Source organism: Anser cygnoides, chromosome 10 (genome assembly GCF_040182565.1).
Source record: "Anser cygnoides isolate HZ-2024a breed goose chromosome 10, Taihu_goose_T2T_genome, whole genome shotgun sequence".
Taxonomy (NCBI): Eukaryota; Metazoa; Chordata; class Aves; order Anseriformes; family Anatidae; genus Anser; species Anser cygnoides.
The window spans coordinates 8,632,330-8,652,560 of NC_089882.1; the positions used below are offsets into that span (position 1 = coordinate 8,632,330).

The window sequence follows — 20,231 nt, forward strand, 5'->3', positions numbered from 1 at the left end:
TCAGGTTTAATATGGCCTCTATCCTGGTGGAATTTGAATTGAGTGAGAAAATGAAATTATTTGCCTTCAGTGGGCACCATCTATGTGTGGTGAAACTTCACCATCAGAGACTTAGATGCTGTTGTAGGTCACTCCTTGCCTCATCTTATCTACCAATTCCCTTCAGTTCTTTCAGTTTACTTCGGGGACTTTGTGTTCTTTTTCCTCCTGTTTGGAAAAACAGAAAAGGTCTAAAACCTACATGTTTTAAACAGTAGCTATCAGCTACTGCAGCCTCAGAAACAGAGGGTTTCAGCTGGAAAAAAAAGCTCTTTTTGGAATACATCAACTCAACATGGGGCAGTGAAGGAAAAGTGGTCCCTGTGTTTTTGCTGCGGGACTCAGCTTTTTCTGCTAAGTGTCATGAGGAAATGGGAAGCTTGCTCTTTGCCATTCTCAAAGTTTCTTATGTTTGTTTTTAATGATGACCCTAGGATTTAGACACTGATTATGAGCTTTCTCTTGTCCTCTCCCCAGGGAACTGGACCACAACGACATCTCAGGCACAATAGAAGATACCAACGGAGCCTTCACAGGCCTAGAAAACCTAAGCAAGCTGTGAGTATCCCTGGTTTTGAAGTTGTGCAAAACAGTTGTGTGCCTGTGTGGGTCGGATCTCTCCCCTCTGCAGTCTTCCTTCCCTTGGAACAAGATAGAAGAACAGAAAATCTGAGACGTGGTAGTTTTGCAGGCTCCCTGCAGGAGTACAGATGGGGTTATCAAGCACTCGTGTTTCTAAGCAGATAGGAGGCAATCCTAGGCCCTCTAAAGCAGTCAGCATCGCTTACTGTGTTGGATGCTGCAGTTAGGAAACACCAGAGAGAGTAACTTAAGTTGTTTTCAGATATAAGATTGAGCACAACTGCTCTTTGCTTCCAAAAGCACACAGCAACAAAAGACCCCTTGCAATCGTCAGCGAACCACTGATTGATGCAGCGAGTAACAATAAACAGAAGAGAAAGATCTTACCATTTCCTGTTACAACAGAGGATTGAAGCAGGATTCGTTTCTGTGGGATACTCTGTCTGAGAATGATCTTTTGGGCTTGCTTCCATGTGCAGTGACAATAAAAGGCACCATGGGGCATAGACTCTTAAAGAGATAAAAAGAAACCTAAGGCAAGCATGCGCCTTGCAAATGTTTATTGCTTGCTTGGCCCTCGCAAGTATTTTCACATTGCTCTGTACTTGTTCGTGTTCCATTTGAAATCAGTTATATAAATCAGCGCTGTCAGGGAAGTCTCTGATGGCTTGTGACAAATCAAGAGCCCTTCTAATCATTACCTCTTGCCTTTGTTTAAGTTCTCAGCACCCCCCCATCACGCTGTCTCTGATGCTGCGATGGCACAGCTAGAGGTGCAGTAAAAGTACCTCGATGGATAGCAGATGGCTAGAATGAATCCTGGCGGGCGGTATATTGTCGTGTTCTCATTAGAGCCTCCTGGGGGAGTGGGAAGAGCCGTGGCAGGGCTGGTGGGGATGTAACGCTGAGATGGAGGAGAAAAAATGGAAGTCACGGACATAGATGGCATTTGATCATTGTTGAGGGGAGCCACTGGATCCAAGGAGAGGGGAACCAAGCCGTAGCTACAAGTAAAGTGAGGCAAAAGGTAGGGAAGGACCTAAGGACAGGGGAGGCAGGCAGAGAGGTGAAAGATGTGTGGGAGGGAGAGCAGCCGGTAGGAATCGCTGCGTGTGTGGAGTCAGGAAATATTCCCACGAGCTGCTAGAAAAAAAGGCAGAGGCAGCAGATGTGGTGGGTGGGAGATGGCTTGGCTGACGCTGCCGAAGTTTTGGTGCATCTGACGAAACCAGTAAGAATGGCCGGAGGGGCAGTGGGAGCAGAGGCCTTGTCCAGAGGGAATTAATTGCAGGCTGTAGGACCGAATCTGAAAGCTGTGCTGCTTTGACGAGGGAGAGGATACCAGAGAGTGCTGTCCTGGTGGGACAGCCACCGCAGGGCATCCCTCCAACGTGGCCGCTGGCATGGGAGCACGAGCGGAGGTCCTGCGTCACTGGGCTGTGTCCGAAGTGCCGGGGGCAAATGGCTGCAGAGGGGTGAAAAAGAAAAAGCCTGAGGAGGCGGCACTGGGGGAAAGAGATCAGCGAAAGGATTGACTCAGCAAGCAGGAGGAATGAGTGGGGGGGGTCAGGCAGAGGCCAGGAGGTGTGGGAGGAGGGAAGGAGCAAAGGCAGCCTGCAGGGCTGTGCGGGGTGGGTGCGCGGGGCTCGGGGCAGAGCAGCTATCGCGCCCTGTGAGACGTGTCCTGTCTGACGTTCACCAGCCAGCACAGCAGCGGCTTCGGAAGGTGGCCGCTTTTCTTGCCATAGGTAGGAGAGAGGAGCAGAGAAGTTGCTGGAGTCATTCATTGTCACCGCAGGGCTAGAAACCCCTCAGAATATGAAATTATTTCATTCTGGGGCATTTTGGAGACTTGGGAGTGTTCACTCTTAGGGGGATCTGGGGAGCTCTGCTCAAGCTCATCAGCACTTAAATCCCAAACATGTAATTTCTTCTAAGGCTGAAATGAGTGTTATTCTTGCAGGGATTTTTTTTTTTCTTAAAGTAAAATATCAGCCTCTACAGAGAACGTTTCACTGCCTGATTTAAGGCCTGTGTTTAAACTGTCAATAGGCTTTAAATGCATTAGCATACAAAAAATAAATGGGCACTTCAGAGGAGACCTTCCAATGAATTAATAATCACCTCAGCTCTGTGGAGATTGCCTTAAAAGCCGCTCCCCTTTGATCTGGCACAGATTAGCCTCTGAAAGGATTTAGCGAGGAGAGGGCTGTTCGCTGAAATGAAGGTGTTAAACTGAGAGGTGGGGAGGCCAGTCACTTTAGCCTTCTCTGAATTATATATGAAGCTCTCCAGGCCGGAGAGCACAGGCCTAAATTAAAACGTTTCTTCAAGAAAGGGAGAGTCAAAGAAGCACCGAAGCGTAAAAAGCATCGGTGGAATCGCCGGGGAGCGCCGCGCTCCCTAATTATTCAAGCTGCTAACCGTGCCCGCTTTCTTGACGGCTCACTCAGTGACTGAGGTCTTCCTGCAGGTGCAGAACTGGCTGGAGGAGAAAATGCTGCTTGCTAATGAACGGCGTGCCTGGCGCGTAATTACACTTGTGCAGCCACCAGGAGAGCATGCTTGCGCCCAGCTCCGCGGCAGCGGCGGAGCGCGGCTGGGCGGCGGGGGCGCTCGGTGCGGAGCTGCATACCTCCGCACGCGCCTCCCTTTGAAGGGAGCCGCTGGGTTCAGAGCATTCCCGAGTCAGAGCAGGGACTGTTTGAGGTCTGAAAGGCATCGTGATTTGAATGCGTTTGCTGGAGCGCGGCGTCATTACCAGTGTGTTACGTATTTCCCATGAATGTAACCATAAAACCGTATGCAGCGCATAGATGGGTGTATTCGCACCCCAGAGGTCCTGCTTGCCTCTGCACAGATGGGCAAATTGACAGAATCGGTATCTCAGATTTTCAAAGTTCAAGATTTACTGTATACCATACACAGAAATCTCCAGTTATCAAATCCAAGCTCAGCATAGCACTCATTTAGGATTATTGTTCCATACTCATTTAGGATTATGGTTCCTTAAATTAGTTTGTATGGCTGCTGCCTTGTGGCCACTTTGCATACAGTGAATTATTTACTGTATTAACCGTTCTAATGGACTTTTCAAAGCCTGCACTAATACGAGATACCTTTTACCAAATGATGTTACACGTGATTGCATACAGCCTTTGGTGCGTGGGGTACTGTATAAAGCTTGTAGCTTGTGTAAAGCTTGTACACGTAGCTTGTATAAAGCCACGCAGTAATGTAGTGTAAAATGCAGTAGGTAGAAGCTCTGATATGCTGGGTTTGGTGCTGTAGTGGGATGCTCAGGAAAGCTCGCTAGGTATTTAGGACAATATTGTTTATAGAGCAGATTGCAGTTCTCTGGAGCCTTGATGAGCCCCGTTTTTCCTTCTGCTCCGTGTGGCATCCGCTGTGTCACCCGCATGGAAACTGTCCTTTTTGGGTGGTGGTGGCGAGCCACCAGATTGTCCTGACACTCAAATGGTGCTTTGTGGGGAGCCCTAAGAAGCTCCTGCAAATGGATGAGCTCGTATAATGGCCACATGTGTTTCGTCTTGTACCCCAGCCTCCTTTCCACAGCTGGTAGCGAGCAGTGCAGTGAGCAGTGTTGGAGCCTTATTAGCACGTAGGTGGCACCCTGTGTTTGAGGGAAGAATCTTGCAGGAAAACCCAACCAACCAGAGCACCTGATGCGGCAGCCCTTTTACTGGAGCTGTTAGCAATGACTTGTGTTGGAAGCCGTGTGAAGCAAGGGGGGATAAAAGATGCACCTGGAAGACAAACCTCACGCAGAGAGAGCTCGGGGAAGGAAAGAATTTCCTAATTAACGACATCGGTGGATGTTTTTTTAAAACAGTTGAGGGGCTCATCCATTTTGCGTGAACCCTGCCCCTGACCAGTCACCACCGGTCAATATTTACAGAACACTGTACCTCTGCCAGCAGCAGCTGGGCTGGGCTGGCTGCAGCTGGCTCGGCCGGTGGGGAGGAAGGCTCCGCGGCCACAGATGGAGGCAGGCGTGCTCCTCGGCTCAGGGCTGCCTGTGCATTATTGCCTTTCCTCTTCTTCCCTTTGGCCCTCAGAATTACTACGCCGCTCTTATTTATTGTATAAAATGTCGTGTTTGTAAGAGGCCAAGGAAGGAAGTCAGCACTCACGTGGGCGAGGTGCTGCGAGCACGCAGCCCAGAGGCAGCCCCTAGCCTCGGTGTGGATACCCGACCTGCAGCGAATAGATCGCTGCTCTTTTACTGCCTGGGAAGAAATCAGAGATGAAAAGTGGTGCAGGGAGAGCCCCAAATCCTGTTAAACTGTCATTGCATTTAATCCTGTCCACAGCCAGCCTTCAAAGACTGGAGGGGACCTTGTGTTACTCCTCGAGCTGGTTTCCAAGCACTGGAGCAAACCTGCCTCTTTATGTGATACGGCACATTCCCTTTTGTGCTGTCATCACTATTAAATTCGAATACAGATAAAAGGGTTTAATTTCAGGAGCGGGAAAGCGAGTGCACTTCAGCCCTCTTAATCTCCACGCAGTTCAGATTTCCTGGGACTTGCACCGAGCGCGTCCATCAGATAAAGCCACGCTAATTGTGTTCCTTCTTTTTCTGCCTCCCTCTCCCCGTTCGCTTTCTGTTTATCTGGCACTGGATGTTTGGAAACTGCAGAACTCTGTTTGGAAACAAGATCAAGTCGGTGGCCAAGAAAGCGTTCTCAGGGTTGGAGGCCCTGGAGCACCTGTGAGTAACCCACCATGCCTCGGAGTTTGGGGAGGGGGGGCTGCCAAAAGTAGCTGCTTGAGAGATCTGCTAGCAATTTAATAGCGTCTTTGTAAACTGAGAAGCCAGTCCATTTGTGGGGGCCACCTGCTTCCTTCTCATTATAAGTCCTCCTCAACTTTGGCCTTTTTTTGTGCCAGGAACAAAGTTATAGAGCATATGGCAAATCTGCATGCTCTTAATTTTTTGATTTGTTCTTGGATAAATACCGCCTTGCACATTGCTTCTTTGCAGGCTGTTCGCAATGAAATTCGGCTATTTCAGATGCAGGGCGCCCTCCTCTTCCCCTGCCCCGAATTCCTCCTAAATCTAGAGGCTGGCACACGAGTGCCTATGATACAGGCACCAAACATCCCCGTCCAGCTCCACTGCCTAAGAGCGATTTGCAAGAAGTGAATTTTGGCTGCTGCTATGTAATATTTTTTATGTCCCAAGGCTGATGACTCCAGCAGTGATTCATGAATAGCTTCCTTTCTGAACTAAGACGAGTACGTGTGATTCTGCTCTAGATGTCCCATTGGCCATTGATCCTAAGAAACGGTGTGGCCACTGAGAGCATACTGAGGGGTGAGGACTGTGACTGGGGGGTACCATCCCCGATAAAGGGTCCCTTATTAACGCTGTGCTGAGATTTCCTCCGCAAGCAGTGCTGGCATTTGTCTGTCCCGCACTTCACCCTAAATCTGACACTATCCCTCCTCAGAGGACAAGGGATATTTTTTAATTAGCGACAGTTGCGAGGGAAGCTTTTAAGAATACCTTCCTGTGGAAACATTGCAGCGTTTTTCAAGCACTCTAATATCCTCTCAAAGTCACTTTCAAATAACTTCTCAGATGCCGTTTAGTGCAAGTATTAGCTTTCTTTACGTTTGCTGAAGGTCTGGCCTGGGATTCAACATTCCTGACTATCTTTGGTTATTGAGAGGGCTGAGGAATTTCTGAGCCCTGGGTGATGGAGGTAGCTGAGACTGAGAAAGGGTAGTGAGGAGGTGGGCTATGGACTGTCTTAGCGATTTATTCCTGAGTTTTTTGTTCTTTTACTATTGCTCAGCAATACTTGTTCAATACTAAAACGTTTTGTGGAAGGCTGTTTGTGTGAGCTCTGAGTGCGTACTGTTGTAACAAGGAGCTGCCATCTCACCTCCTGCTGCTAGACTTACTGCTTAAATACGGAGAGATTTTGTCACATCCCTTTTGCTCAAACCACCTCTGTCTGTGTTCTGCAGGAACCTTGGAGATAATGCCATCCGCTCCATTCAAGCAGATGCTTTTGCTAAGATGAAGAGCCTGCGGCAGCTGTAAGTAATTGGACTGTACACACCATTAAGGAGGCATGGATTTCTCTTGCCCTGGACGTGAGAAGTAGCACGTTGTTTGCAAGGGGGTGTTATTCACATCACCACTCATTTATATCCTCCTCCCGCTGTCCTCCTCGGCAGGGTATTTTTACACACGAGTGGCTGTCATGGGAACATCTTGCATTTAATAGTGAGTGAAATTAGATCATCGAAACAGGTTCTTCCAGCAGGTTCACATCTGTGCAATTATTCATCTCCGCTCAGGAAGTCCAGCCCTGGTCCCGTTAGCCATCTCTCCTTCTCACGCTGTCACAGATTTAATCCCAGTGGCCCATCTGCTCCTCTGCTGTGCCTATGTTTAGGGTCCGCGTACAGTACTGACATTTCAGCGATAAGCACCATTTGAACTGAATCCGCTTGTCATCCAGCCTTCTGGTGTAAAAATACGGATGTGTTATCAGAGCTGCTGCTTGTGCTCCAGCCTGGGCTCCGTGCTGTTATCAGACACTGTTTCCAGTCTTGCCTGGTTTCCTTTTCTCCTCTTCTCTATAAATATTTAATCCACGTCAGTGCATTTGCTGCACTCTGGAGTAGTGCAAAGTCTGTGGAACAAGGAGTCACTTCTTTGGTACTTGGGTAGGTTCAGGATCTTCTTCCTGACTTTGAAAATGGGAATCAGGTGATGCTAGCAAGGACATCGAGTACCTGTGACTGTGGAGTAAGACAAAGGTTGCACGCTCACTGTCTCTTTAACCACCTTATCTGCTGCATCTATTGCATTGTTGAAACAAAACTGAGGAGAAAATCTGATCTAATTAGAGAAGAGCTTGTGGGATGCCAGATATTGTGAAGGAGCCTTTATGTCTTGGCAGAGGTGGCTTTCAGAGATGACATACAAGTGCAGAATACATTTTATTAAAGTCTTAAATACTAAAGGTCTCTCTGAACTCTCCCAGCTAGCCAGCAGCGTTTATGCCATCACCTGTTTTAGGGGCAGCACATCTGTCTAGGACAGCAAAGCGGACAACTCCGGAAAAGCAAATCCCCGTGTTCCCTCATTCCATCCCTTTCCGGTCCATTTCTTCCTTTTCACTTTTCAGGGCTAGTTTCTTCAGGATTTCCCAAGGTTTTCAAGTATAAAAACGGGAGGAGATTTACACCTTCCTATCACACAGTGCTGCAGTTGGGATTCTGCTGTGCTGTTGATACTCTGCTATTGCAGAACCTGTAGCACTGCGGGGCAGGATTTCTCCGTCAGTCTCTGGGGCACCCGCACATTTGATGTGAGGGATCACACTGGCTTTTTCTGGGATCTTGGACCAAACCAGACCAGTCTGAATTCCCCATTGATGTAAACATGCAGCTCTCCACTACCCTCAGAGCTATGCTGAGCCACAATTCAGCCCAGATTTAAAAAAAAAAAATGAAGCTCCCCTTCATTTGCATCTTTTTCCCATTTCTTTTCTTAACAGAAGCTGCTGAGTTACTGTTAGGGTGCTGAGAAATGTTTTTGTACCATTTGTGACTGGTCACTGCTGCTAGGGACCACTCTGAAAGTGGATAATAATTACAAGGCACCAGGGAGCACAGGAGTGGGTTGCTGTATGCAGAGATGAAATGCTGCTTGAATGTGTGATGTATTTAGCTTCATTAGTGCCTTGAGGACAGCCCTGCACTCCCTTTTTCCTTCCACCCATGCTGAGGGGAGGGGAGGAATGTGACCAAAATGAAAGGGCCGGGAGCTTTGCAGCCTTCTCTCCACGCAGGAGTCACAGCAGGCTCGTGTTGGTTTTGTTCCCCTGCAGCCACATAAACAGCGACAGCTTCCTCTGCGACTGCCAGCTGAAATGGTTGCCCCCGTGGTTAGTTGAGAAGGAGCTGCAATCCTTCGTGGTGGCCACCTGCGCCCATCCTGAGTCACTGAAGAGCAAGAGCATTTTTGCTGTCCTGCCAGAAAGTTTTGTGTGTGGTAAGTCTTGCCTGTGTGTTTTGAGGTTGTATGAAGGGCAGAACTCACTTGGGAAACATTTTCTTTGACTACTAGCATGTTATTACGAGAGGGTTTCTGTTTTGTTTTGTTATTCAATGGGATCAAAGGAAGCCCAAGCCTGCATTTTAAAAATTTGTCATTGGCTACAATTTATTTCCCACCAAAACCACACAGCGCATTGCTTGCATGTAGTGTATTCCTTACGGAGCTCCCTGAGTATTAAATCAAAAGGGACTAATGCTTGTTCCAGTTCTAAACGGGGCAGCACAGCTGCACGGTCCTTTTGGTTTGATATTCCCAAGACTGCAGCTATCATTTTTTTCCTACTGCAGCGCTTTGAGCTTGTTGTGTAGCCTTGTGTTCCTCGCTCATCTTTTCTCCCTCTTGGAAACAAGAACGAAGGGTTAAAGAGCAGAGCAGAATCTCTCCATTGCAGCTCCTTTTATTGGTCCAGTAAGGTGTCACACATAACTGACCGACCGCTAACAGTTGCATTATAATCTTCTTTTTTCTTCTGCTGCTGTTTTTTTATCTAAAGGGTGTTCACCTACCGGTGTTCTCCCACTGCAGCTGACTCTGCCTGTGAGCTGTGGTTATCTTTGCTAAACACCCAGCATGTAAAAAGCATCTACTGCCTCTCTAGGAAAGAAAAGAAATGTAAATGATCGAAGGAGGCCACAGCGATGCTACTCGTGCATCCAGATTTGGGGCAAAATAAACACCTGGTTTTGGGAGCCAGTCCCCGCTCTGTGGTGCCAAGCATCGTGGATCCTAGGTGGAGCTGCACGTGGGTGCTGGCTGTAGGAGAACTGAGCTTCTGAAAACGCCATTTAACTCAGCTCAGCACATGACTTGCATTAAAAACTGAGCGAAAGCTTTGTTCCAGCTGCTGTCCCACGTCCCTCAGGTCTGAGTGCTGGGGCTGATATATGGCCTCTGTCAGAGCGAGACCGGGAGGCTTGCTGCATTCACGGGGAAGACACGATCACGAAGGCTCCATCTCCACAGCAACATCACAAAGTGAAGACAGTTTTGCCTCTCCAAGGCCTCCAGGCACACTAGTTCTCCTGGTTCCAGAGGCCTGGCTTCTTAATTAAACCTTAGTCAAATATTAAATTACACCATTTGTAGAAATCTAATAAATGAATCTGCTTGGAACCCTGCTAAAACCAACAGTCTTCAGGGCAGAGCATGAGTGTACAAAGCTTTCCACCCTGGAAGGGTGACAGGCGAATACAGCTGCTTCTGTTTTGAGTGCAGGCTGCACTCATCCTAAATGAGGCTCCTGAGCCTTACCCGCAGAGGTGGCATTTGCAGCCCTATGCTTTAGCTGCCCCCCTGCTCTCTCCTGCTGCTTCGTGCTAGCGCACACCTTTTTGAGGTTCGACCGCACTGGTGAGGAGAGCTGGGCACCTTCGGGGTGCTTCATGCCTCTGAGTGACTGTCTCTGCTGATCTCAGAAGAAACCAGAGAACAGAGTCCTAGCTTGGACCAGCCGCTCAGTGGAGCTGTGCACGGCACATCTGCACTGTCCCAAAGGTGGAGTGCTGTGCAAGAGTGAGCAGCTTTTCTGGTGTAGAGAGCGGTGGATGTAAAGGCAGATGTGCAGTAATGTCTTTCACTTACACAGTCATTTTCTGTTGCATCTGCCTGTCCCAGTCTGTCCTCACAGCCCAGAACTAACTCTGCTTTCTGTTGTCTCTCAGATGATTTCCCCAAGCCTCAGATCATCATCCAGCCCGAGACAACGGTGGCAGTCCTCGGGAAGGACATCCGCTTCACTTGCTCGGCTGCCAGCAGCAGCAGCTCCCCCATGATGTTTGCGTGGAAGAAGGACAACGAGATGCTGCACAACGCCGAGATTGAGAACTTTGCTCACGTGCGGGCGAAGGACGGAGAGGTGATGGAGTACACCACCATCCTGCACCTCCGGCACGTCACCTTCGCCCACGAAGGCCGCTACCAGTGCATCATCACCAACCACTTTGGCTCCACCTACTCCAGCAAGGCCCGGCTCACTGTTAACGGTGAGTAGAAAGCTGCTTTCTGGTTCCTTCCCTCGTCCTGAGGTGGTTCAGTTCTCTGGGGCCTGCTTTTGGCCCTTGGTTACTCCTGAGGGCCCATTCCTGATGGTGAGAAGCTCCCAGCCAGTTCACACCAGCTGCCTGCGTCTCTGGGTGCTGAGAAATGCCGAGAGGAGCAGTGCCAGGCTTGTGACGGCTGCCATGCAGCCAAGCACTTCTGCACACTCTCAGTGGCGTTAGTCACCTGTCTGTGGCTGTTCCAACAGAGTCTTTGCCGTAGGAATGTAAAAGGATAGAAAGAAGAGCGACAACAGTGATTGAAAGCTCTCTGTAGGAGGGACAATGGGTTTTGATTTCAGGTTAATCATAGAAAAATATTAGTTCTGATCCCAGCTCTAATGATGCTGCGTGTGGGGGCACCTTGGACAGATACGTGCTGTAGAAATGCGGGGTTACCCCTCAGCAGCTGAGATATTTAAAAGCCGCTTGCAGTCCTGTTGCCTGTGAGCAAACACCATGTCCATGTCCTGCCTAGGAAGGAAAGCAGTTCGAACTGCCTGGAAGATGGCGCGTTCCCAGGGAATTGCTCATCTCTTTTCTTGTTTTTCTCCAACAGTGCTGCCCTCCTTTATCAAAACTCCCCACGACATCACCAGCCGGACAGGGACGACGGCGCGGCTGGAGTGTGCGGCTGAAGGAGACCCCACCCCCCAGATTGCCTGGCAGAAAGATGGGGGCACGGACTTCCCCGCGGCCCGGGAGCGCCGCATGCACGTCATGCCTGACGACGACGTCTTCTTCATCACGGATGTGAAGATCGAAGACATGGGTGTCTACAGCTGCACAGCTCAGAACCCCGCGGGGTCTGTGCTTGCAAACGCCACCCTGACTGTACTGGGTAAGATGCCTTAGTGCCCCCGAGAGACCAAGTGGGAACTGGAAGGGACGGCAATCCAGGCTCTCTGGCAGTTGCAGACACAGAAATGGGACGAAGAGGTGGTACTTACTCTGTGTTAATCTTACTTCATCCTTTTACACTGTAGTTAACTAATGAAAAATACCCCACTAATTTAAAAAGGAGCTTTGAGTTGCATTTCCTCTTGTGCCAGGGAAGCCCCTCTAACCATGCTATTTCCTGCCTGGGAAAATTACTTCAAGAGGAAATTGCACTCCTTCTCTCTGGCCCTACCAGATTATTCATTTCTCAGCCACTGCCCCTTATCCTAGGGCGTTTCTCTGTTGGGAAGACCAACACCAGCTGCTTAAGAGAAGTCTTTGGTTGTGATTTGGTTGTGATCTGTCATGGTGTGCTCCTGGGACATGGCCACGCAGCGCATTGCTGTATATTTGTCTGCAGAAACACCAGTTATGTTCAGTACTGTTAAAAGAAATGATTGTCACACTATACTGAATAATTAATTTTGGCATTTATTCCCTGCAGAGACACCGTCTTTGATCCATCCACTGGAGGACCACGTAGTGTCTGTAGGTGAGACCGTGGCTCTCCAGTGCAAAGCCACGGGGAGCCCACCCCCGCGCATTACCTGGCTGAAAGGCGACCAGCCGCTGGTGGTGACGGAAAGGCATCACTTCACCTCTGGCAACCAGCTGCTCATCGTTAGGAACGTTGTCTTGGAAGATGCTGGGAAATACACCTGTGAAATGTCCAACACCCTGGGGACGGAGCGCGCGCACAGCCACGTCAGCATCTTACAGTCCCTTGGCTGTCGGAAGGACCGTACCACGGTGGGCATCATCACCATCGCTGTGGTGTGCAGCATCGTGCTGACCTCCCTGGTCTGGGTCTGCATCATCTACCAAACCAGGAAGAAGAGCGAAGAATACAGTGTCACCAACACAGGTACCTCTCGTCTCCTGCTGAGGCTGTCCCTAACCTTTTGTCTTGTCAGACTTCCCACTGAGGCCCCACTGGTGTGTCAGGTAGCCACAATCACACTGGGAAAGCAATTGGCTTATCTCTGTGGTTCTTGTGGCTACAGAAGCTGGAACCAGCAGTCGCTTGCTGCTGAAACGTGCTTAGAGCTGTGTTTCTCTCTTTGGCTGGCTCTCCAGATTGGTCTTTTCCACTTGGAAGTGTTTTTTTTTTTCCCTTGCTTTGCTACTTTGATGTTCCATGACCATAAATGCTAACTCTTGAGACAGCCTGCATTATGCCCACAATGCTGGGAATCTGTCTTCTTGGGAATTTGTATTTTCAAAGGCTTTGTATTCAAAATATTGCAAAAATAGACTTAGAAGCTGGAAAACCCTTTCGTAAGAGCTGTTGTAACCCTACTGATATGGGGCATCCCTCACTTTTCGGGCAAAGAAGCGGTGTTTACTGCTTCCTGATGAGCTTCAAAGGGGATAATTTGGTGCAGTAAAAGTAAATGGTGCAGTGAAGAAAAACTCTCCTGCCCTCAGCTTTCTACAGGTTCTGTACAGAAGTACGGCAATGAGCTTAAGGTTTCCATACCCTTCTTGGATTTCCAGCCTTGCTGTGTTACTGCTAGCTTTAGATGTAGTATGACATGGTATTCTGAAGACATGAGCTAGGTAGGAAGTATTGGGTCCCATATGGCCAGCACAATGTGCAAGTGGGATTTTCTCTTCCCTTTTATTCAATCCTGGTGTAATTGAGTTTCATTTGGTGTTTGTATGACAGAGGTGTATGACATTTTGGTGTCTGTATGACTGAAATTGCCTGATAAGAACTAGGGAAAGCCCAGGGTAGCTAAGGGGCTTAGATGTGCCTGCTTAAGCGAATCAAAATCCCCGCTCTCCAGAAGTCTGTTGCTTATGACTTTGGGAGACCGAGGACTTGAATCAAATGAGGTATTCTGAATTTCTGGGGATAAGGATGTGTGTGTTCTGAAGAGACGGTTCCCCTGCAACCTACCTCGTACTGACCATGCCAAATGCAAATATCCAGAATGGCTTAGTGGCACTAAACCTCACAGCTTCGGGCTTTGAGAAGTCAGGAGCGGGGCCTCTGAGGGGCACGGGGTATTTAGGCAGCTCAGTTCTAATTTGTTGCACTTAGGGAAAATGCCATGTACAGATCTGGTCCCAAATCCCTCTTGAATATGTGATTTTAGATGCAATGAAAGCAGAAGCCTTTACGTCCTACTAGGAATTCATATTTCTCTATTCCCATTGCTCTAGATGAGACTATTGTGCCTCCAGACGTGCCGAGCTACTTGTCTTCACAAGGGACTCTTTCTGACAGGCAGGAAGCGGTCGTCAGAGTAGATAACCAACAGCCTAACGGGCACATAGACAGCAATGGTGAGAACCAGTTTAATTATTTTTTCTGTAATGCTGTATCTGAATTTGATATAAGGAGGGAAAAATCACAGTACAAAGTACTTTGTGCTTGTTAAGAGTTATCTGAAAGATCTTCACCATGTAATTCTCCAGCTACTGCATTTATGCAAAACAAGGATCTGCCTTTTGCTTTACAAAGCCACCCTCTCCCAGTAATAACTGCACTTATGCACGGAGACTGCTTCAGAAACTGCTCAGTCAGGCCCTAAGGAGTACTTTTTTGCTAATTTTGGATTAGTTCTTTGGCACCAGAGCTACCCCTGGTTAAGCTCTACTAGAGAATACATCAGCATTGCCTGTCCCTGTCTTCAGGCTTAGAAATTAATGCTGGGATTTTACAGTATTTAAACACAGTACATTAGGAAGGAAAAGGTAAGTGTTCTGAACTGAGATTCTCCTATGATTATACAGCATTTATTCTGTTAAACGTTAACTTAAAATTATCTATTATCTCCATTGCTATTTTTCTCCCTTTCGGAGTTTTTACGTTAGAAATAAGGCTAACAAGCCATTCGGCCGAAGGCAGATGGTTGTAATCCTAAGCCAGATGGTTCGTTTGTTGCAGGTATGTGTCAGACTGATGCTGGAAGGTGTCCAGATGTTGAAGCTCCCACTGTAGGTTGCAGACAGCCAAAGCTATGTATCGGCTATAATAAAGACACTTGGAAAACTGAAGACATGGCTGATGGAATGCTTGTTCCAGATAAGACAGGTACAAAACCCATTAATCTGGAAAGGTATTTCATGTTTGTACAGATCAGAAAGCCCTCCAAGTCAGACAGCATTAAGACGAGAAATTGTTACCTTCAGAAGAAAAAAAAAAAAGCCCAGAATGATTCTCAGGTGCGAGTACACTAAATTTACTTTCTCCTGCTTGCTTTGATCCTCTATCAAACTTGGATAGTTTGAATTTGAGGAACCATCAGAAAGAGGCAGACTAAAGCTCATGATAGCCATAGCTTGCAGCTGGCTGATCGGTATTTTGATTTGAGCTATTCCTGAAACGTGAAAGCACTTTCAAACTGAAGGTGTTAAAATTTTTCATGACCTTTAAAGGGGCTGTCAACTTCAAAGCTCAGCTTTTTTTTTTTAATTATCAAAATTTAAATGTCAGTTTGGGCACTCCACCTGATAATCTTCTCTTTGGCAGTTTCTTGGGTGATACACTCACACTTTTCTATTTTTAGGATGAGTTTTGTGTTCTTGTGCTATACTGCAGTATCCACAGAAAAACAGGCAGTGAAACAAATTTCCTCTCCAGGAGAAACTGTAAAGTTGAATAATGGAAAGCTGTCAAGCGCACTAAGGAAGTTAACTTTCAAACCTTAGAAGCTCCTTTCATCTTGCTGCTTTGAATTCTGCTCATCTGTTATTCCCACTAACAGTAATAAAGCATCTTGAGATAACAATATGATTTGACAGTGATCCCTGTAAAGCAGCAGCACAAAAATAAGAAAGGTAACTTGGTATTATAAAACAGTTATAGAAAAGTTTCACTTTCTAATTCTGCCTTGACTAGAAAGTTTAGAAAAGAAATAAACACACAATTATTTTAAAAAAGTCATCACCTCTTTGCAGTTAAACCAAACAAACAAAAACTGCCAAATAAACACATTAATTGGAACTACCTTTTGTGATAGGACAGCTACTGAGTTCTGAAAACCACAAGTATTTACTAGCCCTGTATAAAAACCGAAATATGTCCATATTATTTATTGAGAGATTCCCACACTGCTGAGGGACAGATGAGCTAAACAGAGTTGCTTTTTCCTTCCGCAATTTGTGTGCTCCGGTGCTGACAAATTCCAGCTGGTTAATCCCCGTGTGTTGCTGTTCTCCCTTCCTCCCGCACAGGCTACGGCCTGCCAGTCGTGTGCGCGGACTGCAGCGGCAGCACGGACAGCATGAACGTCCACATTTACCCCAGGGAGCCGGAGTACTACTCCGAAGGCCTTAAGACTATGGATAATACCTACCACAACGCACTGAGCAACAAGGAACGGAGCAGGAAGAGGGCTGCAGGCACCGGCCTTCTCCACCCGCAGCAGTGCAACGGGATTGCCAGCGGCAGGAGGACGGAAACGGACGGGACCCTCTACCCCAGCAACCACGACAGGATAAGGCCCGGGAGCACAACCAGCCCGCTGCTAGCAGACAAACACGGTACGTCGTTCCCCCTGGATGTCTTTTTCTCCCCAGCTGTTACACAGCACTGCTGGGGTTATATCAGAGCCCTGTTTTTAGCTTTTATCAGCTTTTTTAACTTGGCTCAAGAGCGTGAATGACAGTGGCAGGGTTGGTTTTATGAGGCGCACTGTCAGGCTGAGCCAGCTGGCTCTGACCACCAACTAACCACACTGGTTCTTTCCCTTCTGCAGGCTCTTCACAATCAGTAGCAAAGCCTTCAGAGCTTAACAACCTTAATTTGGTGAGAGCTTCGCCGGCAGGAGGGTCACTAAAGCAACTGAATGTGCTTCCTGAAGCTTCCCCAACACTACTGGATTTGCAGAGCGAAGCAGAAGTGAAACAGGCTCTCCTGTCCAACGGCTACGCACCCACGGCGTGCGACTCCATTCCTGAGTTTAAGCCACCAAACAGATCGATAGACTGAGAGGACAGACTGCCATGTGCAAATTAACAAACACGCTATTATTATTATTATTATTTTTTGCACAGAGTATATAGGCTACTTACTTCTACCTCAAATCCTGAACTGATGACCTGTCAAAGGCAACACAGCTGAGGTATGAGAAACAAGCTTGTATGGGGAACAAACTCCTGTTCGAGCGTCATCTGTTTGTATATAGTTTAAAACTTCCCTGAGAAGTATGAAGCGTTCAAAAGTTGACTTGCATATGAAGCACATAAATGCAAGGGATTATTGTGTAAAGAGAAAAGTATTTGATACAATTGTACATAAGAGTTTTCATATATAAATATATATATATAAATATATATATATATCTTTTACAGAGGCTATTTTAATCTTTAGTGCATGGAAAACTGAGTGAAATTTTACAATTTTGGCAATATTGTTTTCAGTATCAGGTTGCTGTTAAACTTTGTGAGAGAAATAATTCTGGTGCCTTAAATGCATAAGCAGAACTTCAAAAAGCCAGACTGTTCCAAAGGGATTGTCCTCTTTTCAATGGAAGTTCCTTGAAATCAAGTATCAATTGGGTTACTTAGCACAAATTTCCTTCCCCTTTGAAATTTATTGCACTTAACACATTTAAACAGAGATCTGCAACTGTTTCAAATGAAGTTTATATAAAAAAAAAAACAAGCAGTGAGAAATTACATAGCAACCTGATTTTTTCCTGTTTGTGGAAGAACTTAAATTCCCTTATTTTTCAAAATTGCCTAAAAATTAGTATTTGAACTGTGACTGTGATACATTAGAGTGGACCACACAAGCAGCACTAAATAATGCAGCAACAGGGCAGAGCCCCAGAGCAACCCGGCTATCATGACTGGTGAACAGTCATTACCAAAATAAATAATTCATGCAGTAAACTGTGGGGTGGTCCCAGACATTGCACCCTTCAAAAGCTTCCTAGCAGAAGGCATTATCTGCCCCTATGTGCTACAGCCCTGAGCACCTACAGAGCTCAGTGCAGACATCTCCCCCCGAATGGACGCAGCTTCACCTGTAAAAGGTGCGCCGAGTGGGATGGCCTGGCCCTGTGAAGCAGAAGGAAGAACCTTGGCCAGTACAATGCATTTTCTACCCAAGAAAAACACATCTATTCTGGAGGGAGTTTGAACCCGTGCAGCTGTTCTGACAACAAAACTGAAATCACAGGCTTAGGCTGACAGCTGTACCATTAATTCATGCGATACTTTTTTTTCCTACAACACAATATTAGGCTTTCTTGTTTGACACCATTACCCTGATCTGCAGCCAGACTCTTTATGTGAACATACCCGCCTCAAACGAATTGCGGTGCTCTGTGCAGCAATGCTAAGCGATTCAGAAATACGCTCACTTAGAAGGGAAACTCTGTATTTAGGGTTGAAAGTACTCTTTTAAATGGAAATGTCCCAAATATTTTTGTGGTCTTTTAAGTTCATCCATGAATGGGGGAAAAAAATACCTACGTTGGTGAAACAGCTCTTTGTCACTTCTAACTTCCCTACAAAGCTTTTTATTCCTAGAAAGGCTGCTTTCTGTTGGTACCTGTGGATGGAGGACTCCCTTCCAGCTATTTGTAATTTGAGTTCTGCTCATACAAGGTTGCTAACTCTGGTGATGACTACTTTGGGGAAAGGTTTATTGGGGAGTTGTTACTTTTTTCCTTAGGAGCAACACAAATGCCAGTCCCACTGAAGCAGAGTCTAGTGGAAATCCACCTTTGTTAGGGCTGTGGCTCAAAACAAGTGTTAGAAATAGGGGCAGAAATGCTGCATTTGGGGTTCAGATTCGTTACTTCTGGATCTGCCCGAGCCCTACCACACAAAGAAGCTGCACGCTGCCCTGCACCAGCACAGTGCCCATTCCTTTTAAGCTGTTCATGTCCAACCTTAGCTCGAGAAGCCACCACCTCCCTTAAGGGAAGGACCTCTGCCTTTTGCCTAGCAGCTGAGGGGAGTCTGGCTGCAAGCTAGCCACCCGAACCCCCCCCTCCCCTTAACGAAGCAAGGCATAATTGAGCCACGTACCTGTCTGTATCAGTCCTGACCAGTGACACATTTGCACTTTGAGACAGGTGGCTAAGGACGTTGAATGCCAAGCCTATTCCAAGCAAAGGAAGAGGATGTTAGACAATTATAAACCAAGCCCATTTTTCCCTTTAGTCAAGGGATAAAAGAACCAACTGATGAGGTGAAAACAGTGGGACCGGGAACAGGGGGAAGGACTGACCCAACTGACTCCTTGGGCTGGCGAAATGTCATCACCACTGCAGAGACAAAGCATATTTGCCACGTTAACGTTTGAAAATGATGTTTCTGAATAAAGTTAACTGCCTAACGTTATGACTTCCACTAAATATGTGAATTTGCTGCTTCTAAGAGGCAATGTGAAAGAGGAAGTATTACTTTTGTGTACAAAGTTATTTATTTATTAGAAAATTTGGTACAATGTTGTACATTGAAAAACATGTAAGATATTGAAGTGTCTAACAAATGGCATTGAAGTGTCTTTAATAAAGGTTCATTTATAATATTACAGCTTTTTTGTTGAGTGAGCTTTTGGGAGTTTCAGTTGAAAATTAAATAAAATTCTAATCCATTGCTACATACACTCTTTTCTGTCTTTCTCTGATGAAAATGCAGAGTAACTGCCAGAATATCCGCTTGTGAAATTAGATCCACAAATTTAACATCAGATACTGTGGATCAGCGTGAGACTCTGGCAGTCTGATTTGTGGACGGGGTGGAATTTGGGGGCTGCACTGAAAGATACAATAAAGAACTCATACGAAATACACTTCTAATATATCAACTGTGTAAGTGTCTGGCAAGTACCCTTATCCTGGCACTGAGAGCAGAACAGATGGGGGGTGGGTTAGTGGGTAAAAAAACAGGGCCAGGACAGCACCAGAGTCAGCTGCATTTTGAACACCTCGGGCTTGCTCAAATCCAAACCCCACCCTCTACAGAAATTCCAGAGGCAGCTTTGGAGATAAGCATGAATTCTTGCATTAGCTAAAATTCACAATACAATTTCTGTATGTTATTAAAAATACGTATTTCCTTCTCCAAATTCTAACCTTGAATATAACACAGCTTTTTCTGAGACTACGCTGATAAATCCTTTAACACATTAAAGTACTTCAAAATGGAAAAGAAAGAGCCTTTAAGAAGCTGGTGCCTTGAGATTCAAGTTTTCTTATCCACATTATCCCAATAACAACATAAAATGAATTTTTCAATTTTCAGTAAACTTGAAAAAACTGCCAAAATGTAGCTAAAACTCAGGGCAAACAGGCAGTATGGGAAAAGAAAACAAACACTGAGGAGCATTTCTCAAGTTCCCCCCACAGTCCCATCACCAAAAGTGTCATTTTTCAGCAGGCTCAGCCAGCTGTGTGCACACCAGCCCCTCGCCACCACTTGCCTGGTGCCGTGCCAGGGCCGGGTCCCTCCCGCGGCGTGCCGGGGTGCAGAGCCGGTCCGTCAGCGCAAGGGACGAGGAAAACCTTGGGGGCTGCTGAAAACACCAAACACGTCAGCGAGGCCAGCCCCATTATTTC

At 46.8% G+C, this 20,231-nt stretch overlaps 1 protein-coding gene across 1 annotated transcript in view; it reads left to right on the top strand.

Annotated features, from left to right (window-relative positions):
* The window catches only part of LRIG1 (leucine rich repeats and immunoglobulin like domains 1), an 87,578-nt gene extending 68,372 nt beyond the window's left edge, over positions 1–19,206 (top strand). Inside the window, exons 9-19 of the mRNA XM_048074790.2 lie at positions 517–597; positions 5,285–5,356; positions 6,622–6,693; positions 8,499–8,662; positions 10,390–10,710; positions 11,324–11,605; positions 12,149–12,568; positions 13,873–13,995; positions 14,600–14,746; positions 15,889–16,197; positions 16,413–19,206. Coding sequence (XP_047930747.2) covers positions 517–597; positions 5,285–5,356; positions 6,622–6,693; positions 8,499–8,662; positions 10,390–10,710; positions 11,324–11,605; positions 12,149–12,568; positions 13,873–13,995; positions 14,600–14,746; positions 15,889–16,197; positions 16,413–16,645 — 2,224 coding nt within the window. The 3' untranslated portion in view covers positions 16,646–19,206. The remainder of the gene's footprint in view (positions 1–516; positions 598–5,284; positions 5,357–6,621; positions 6,694–8,498; positions 8,663–10,389; positions 10,711–11,323; positions 11,606–12,148; positions 12,569–13,872; positions 13,996–14,599; positions 14,747–15,888; positions 16,198–16,412) is intronic.
* Positions 19,207–20,231: the final 1,025 nt, after the last annotated feature.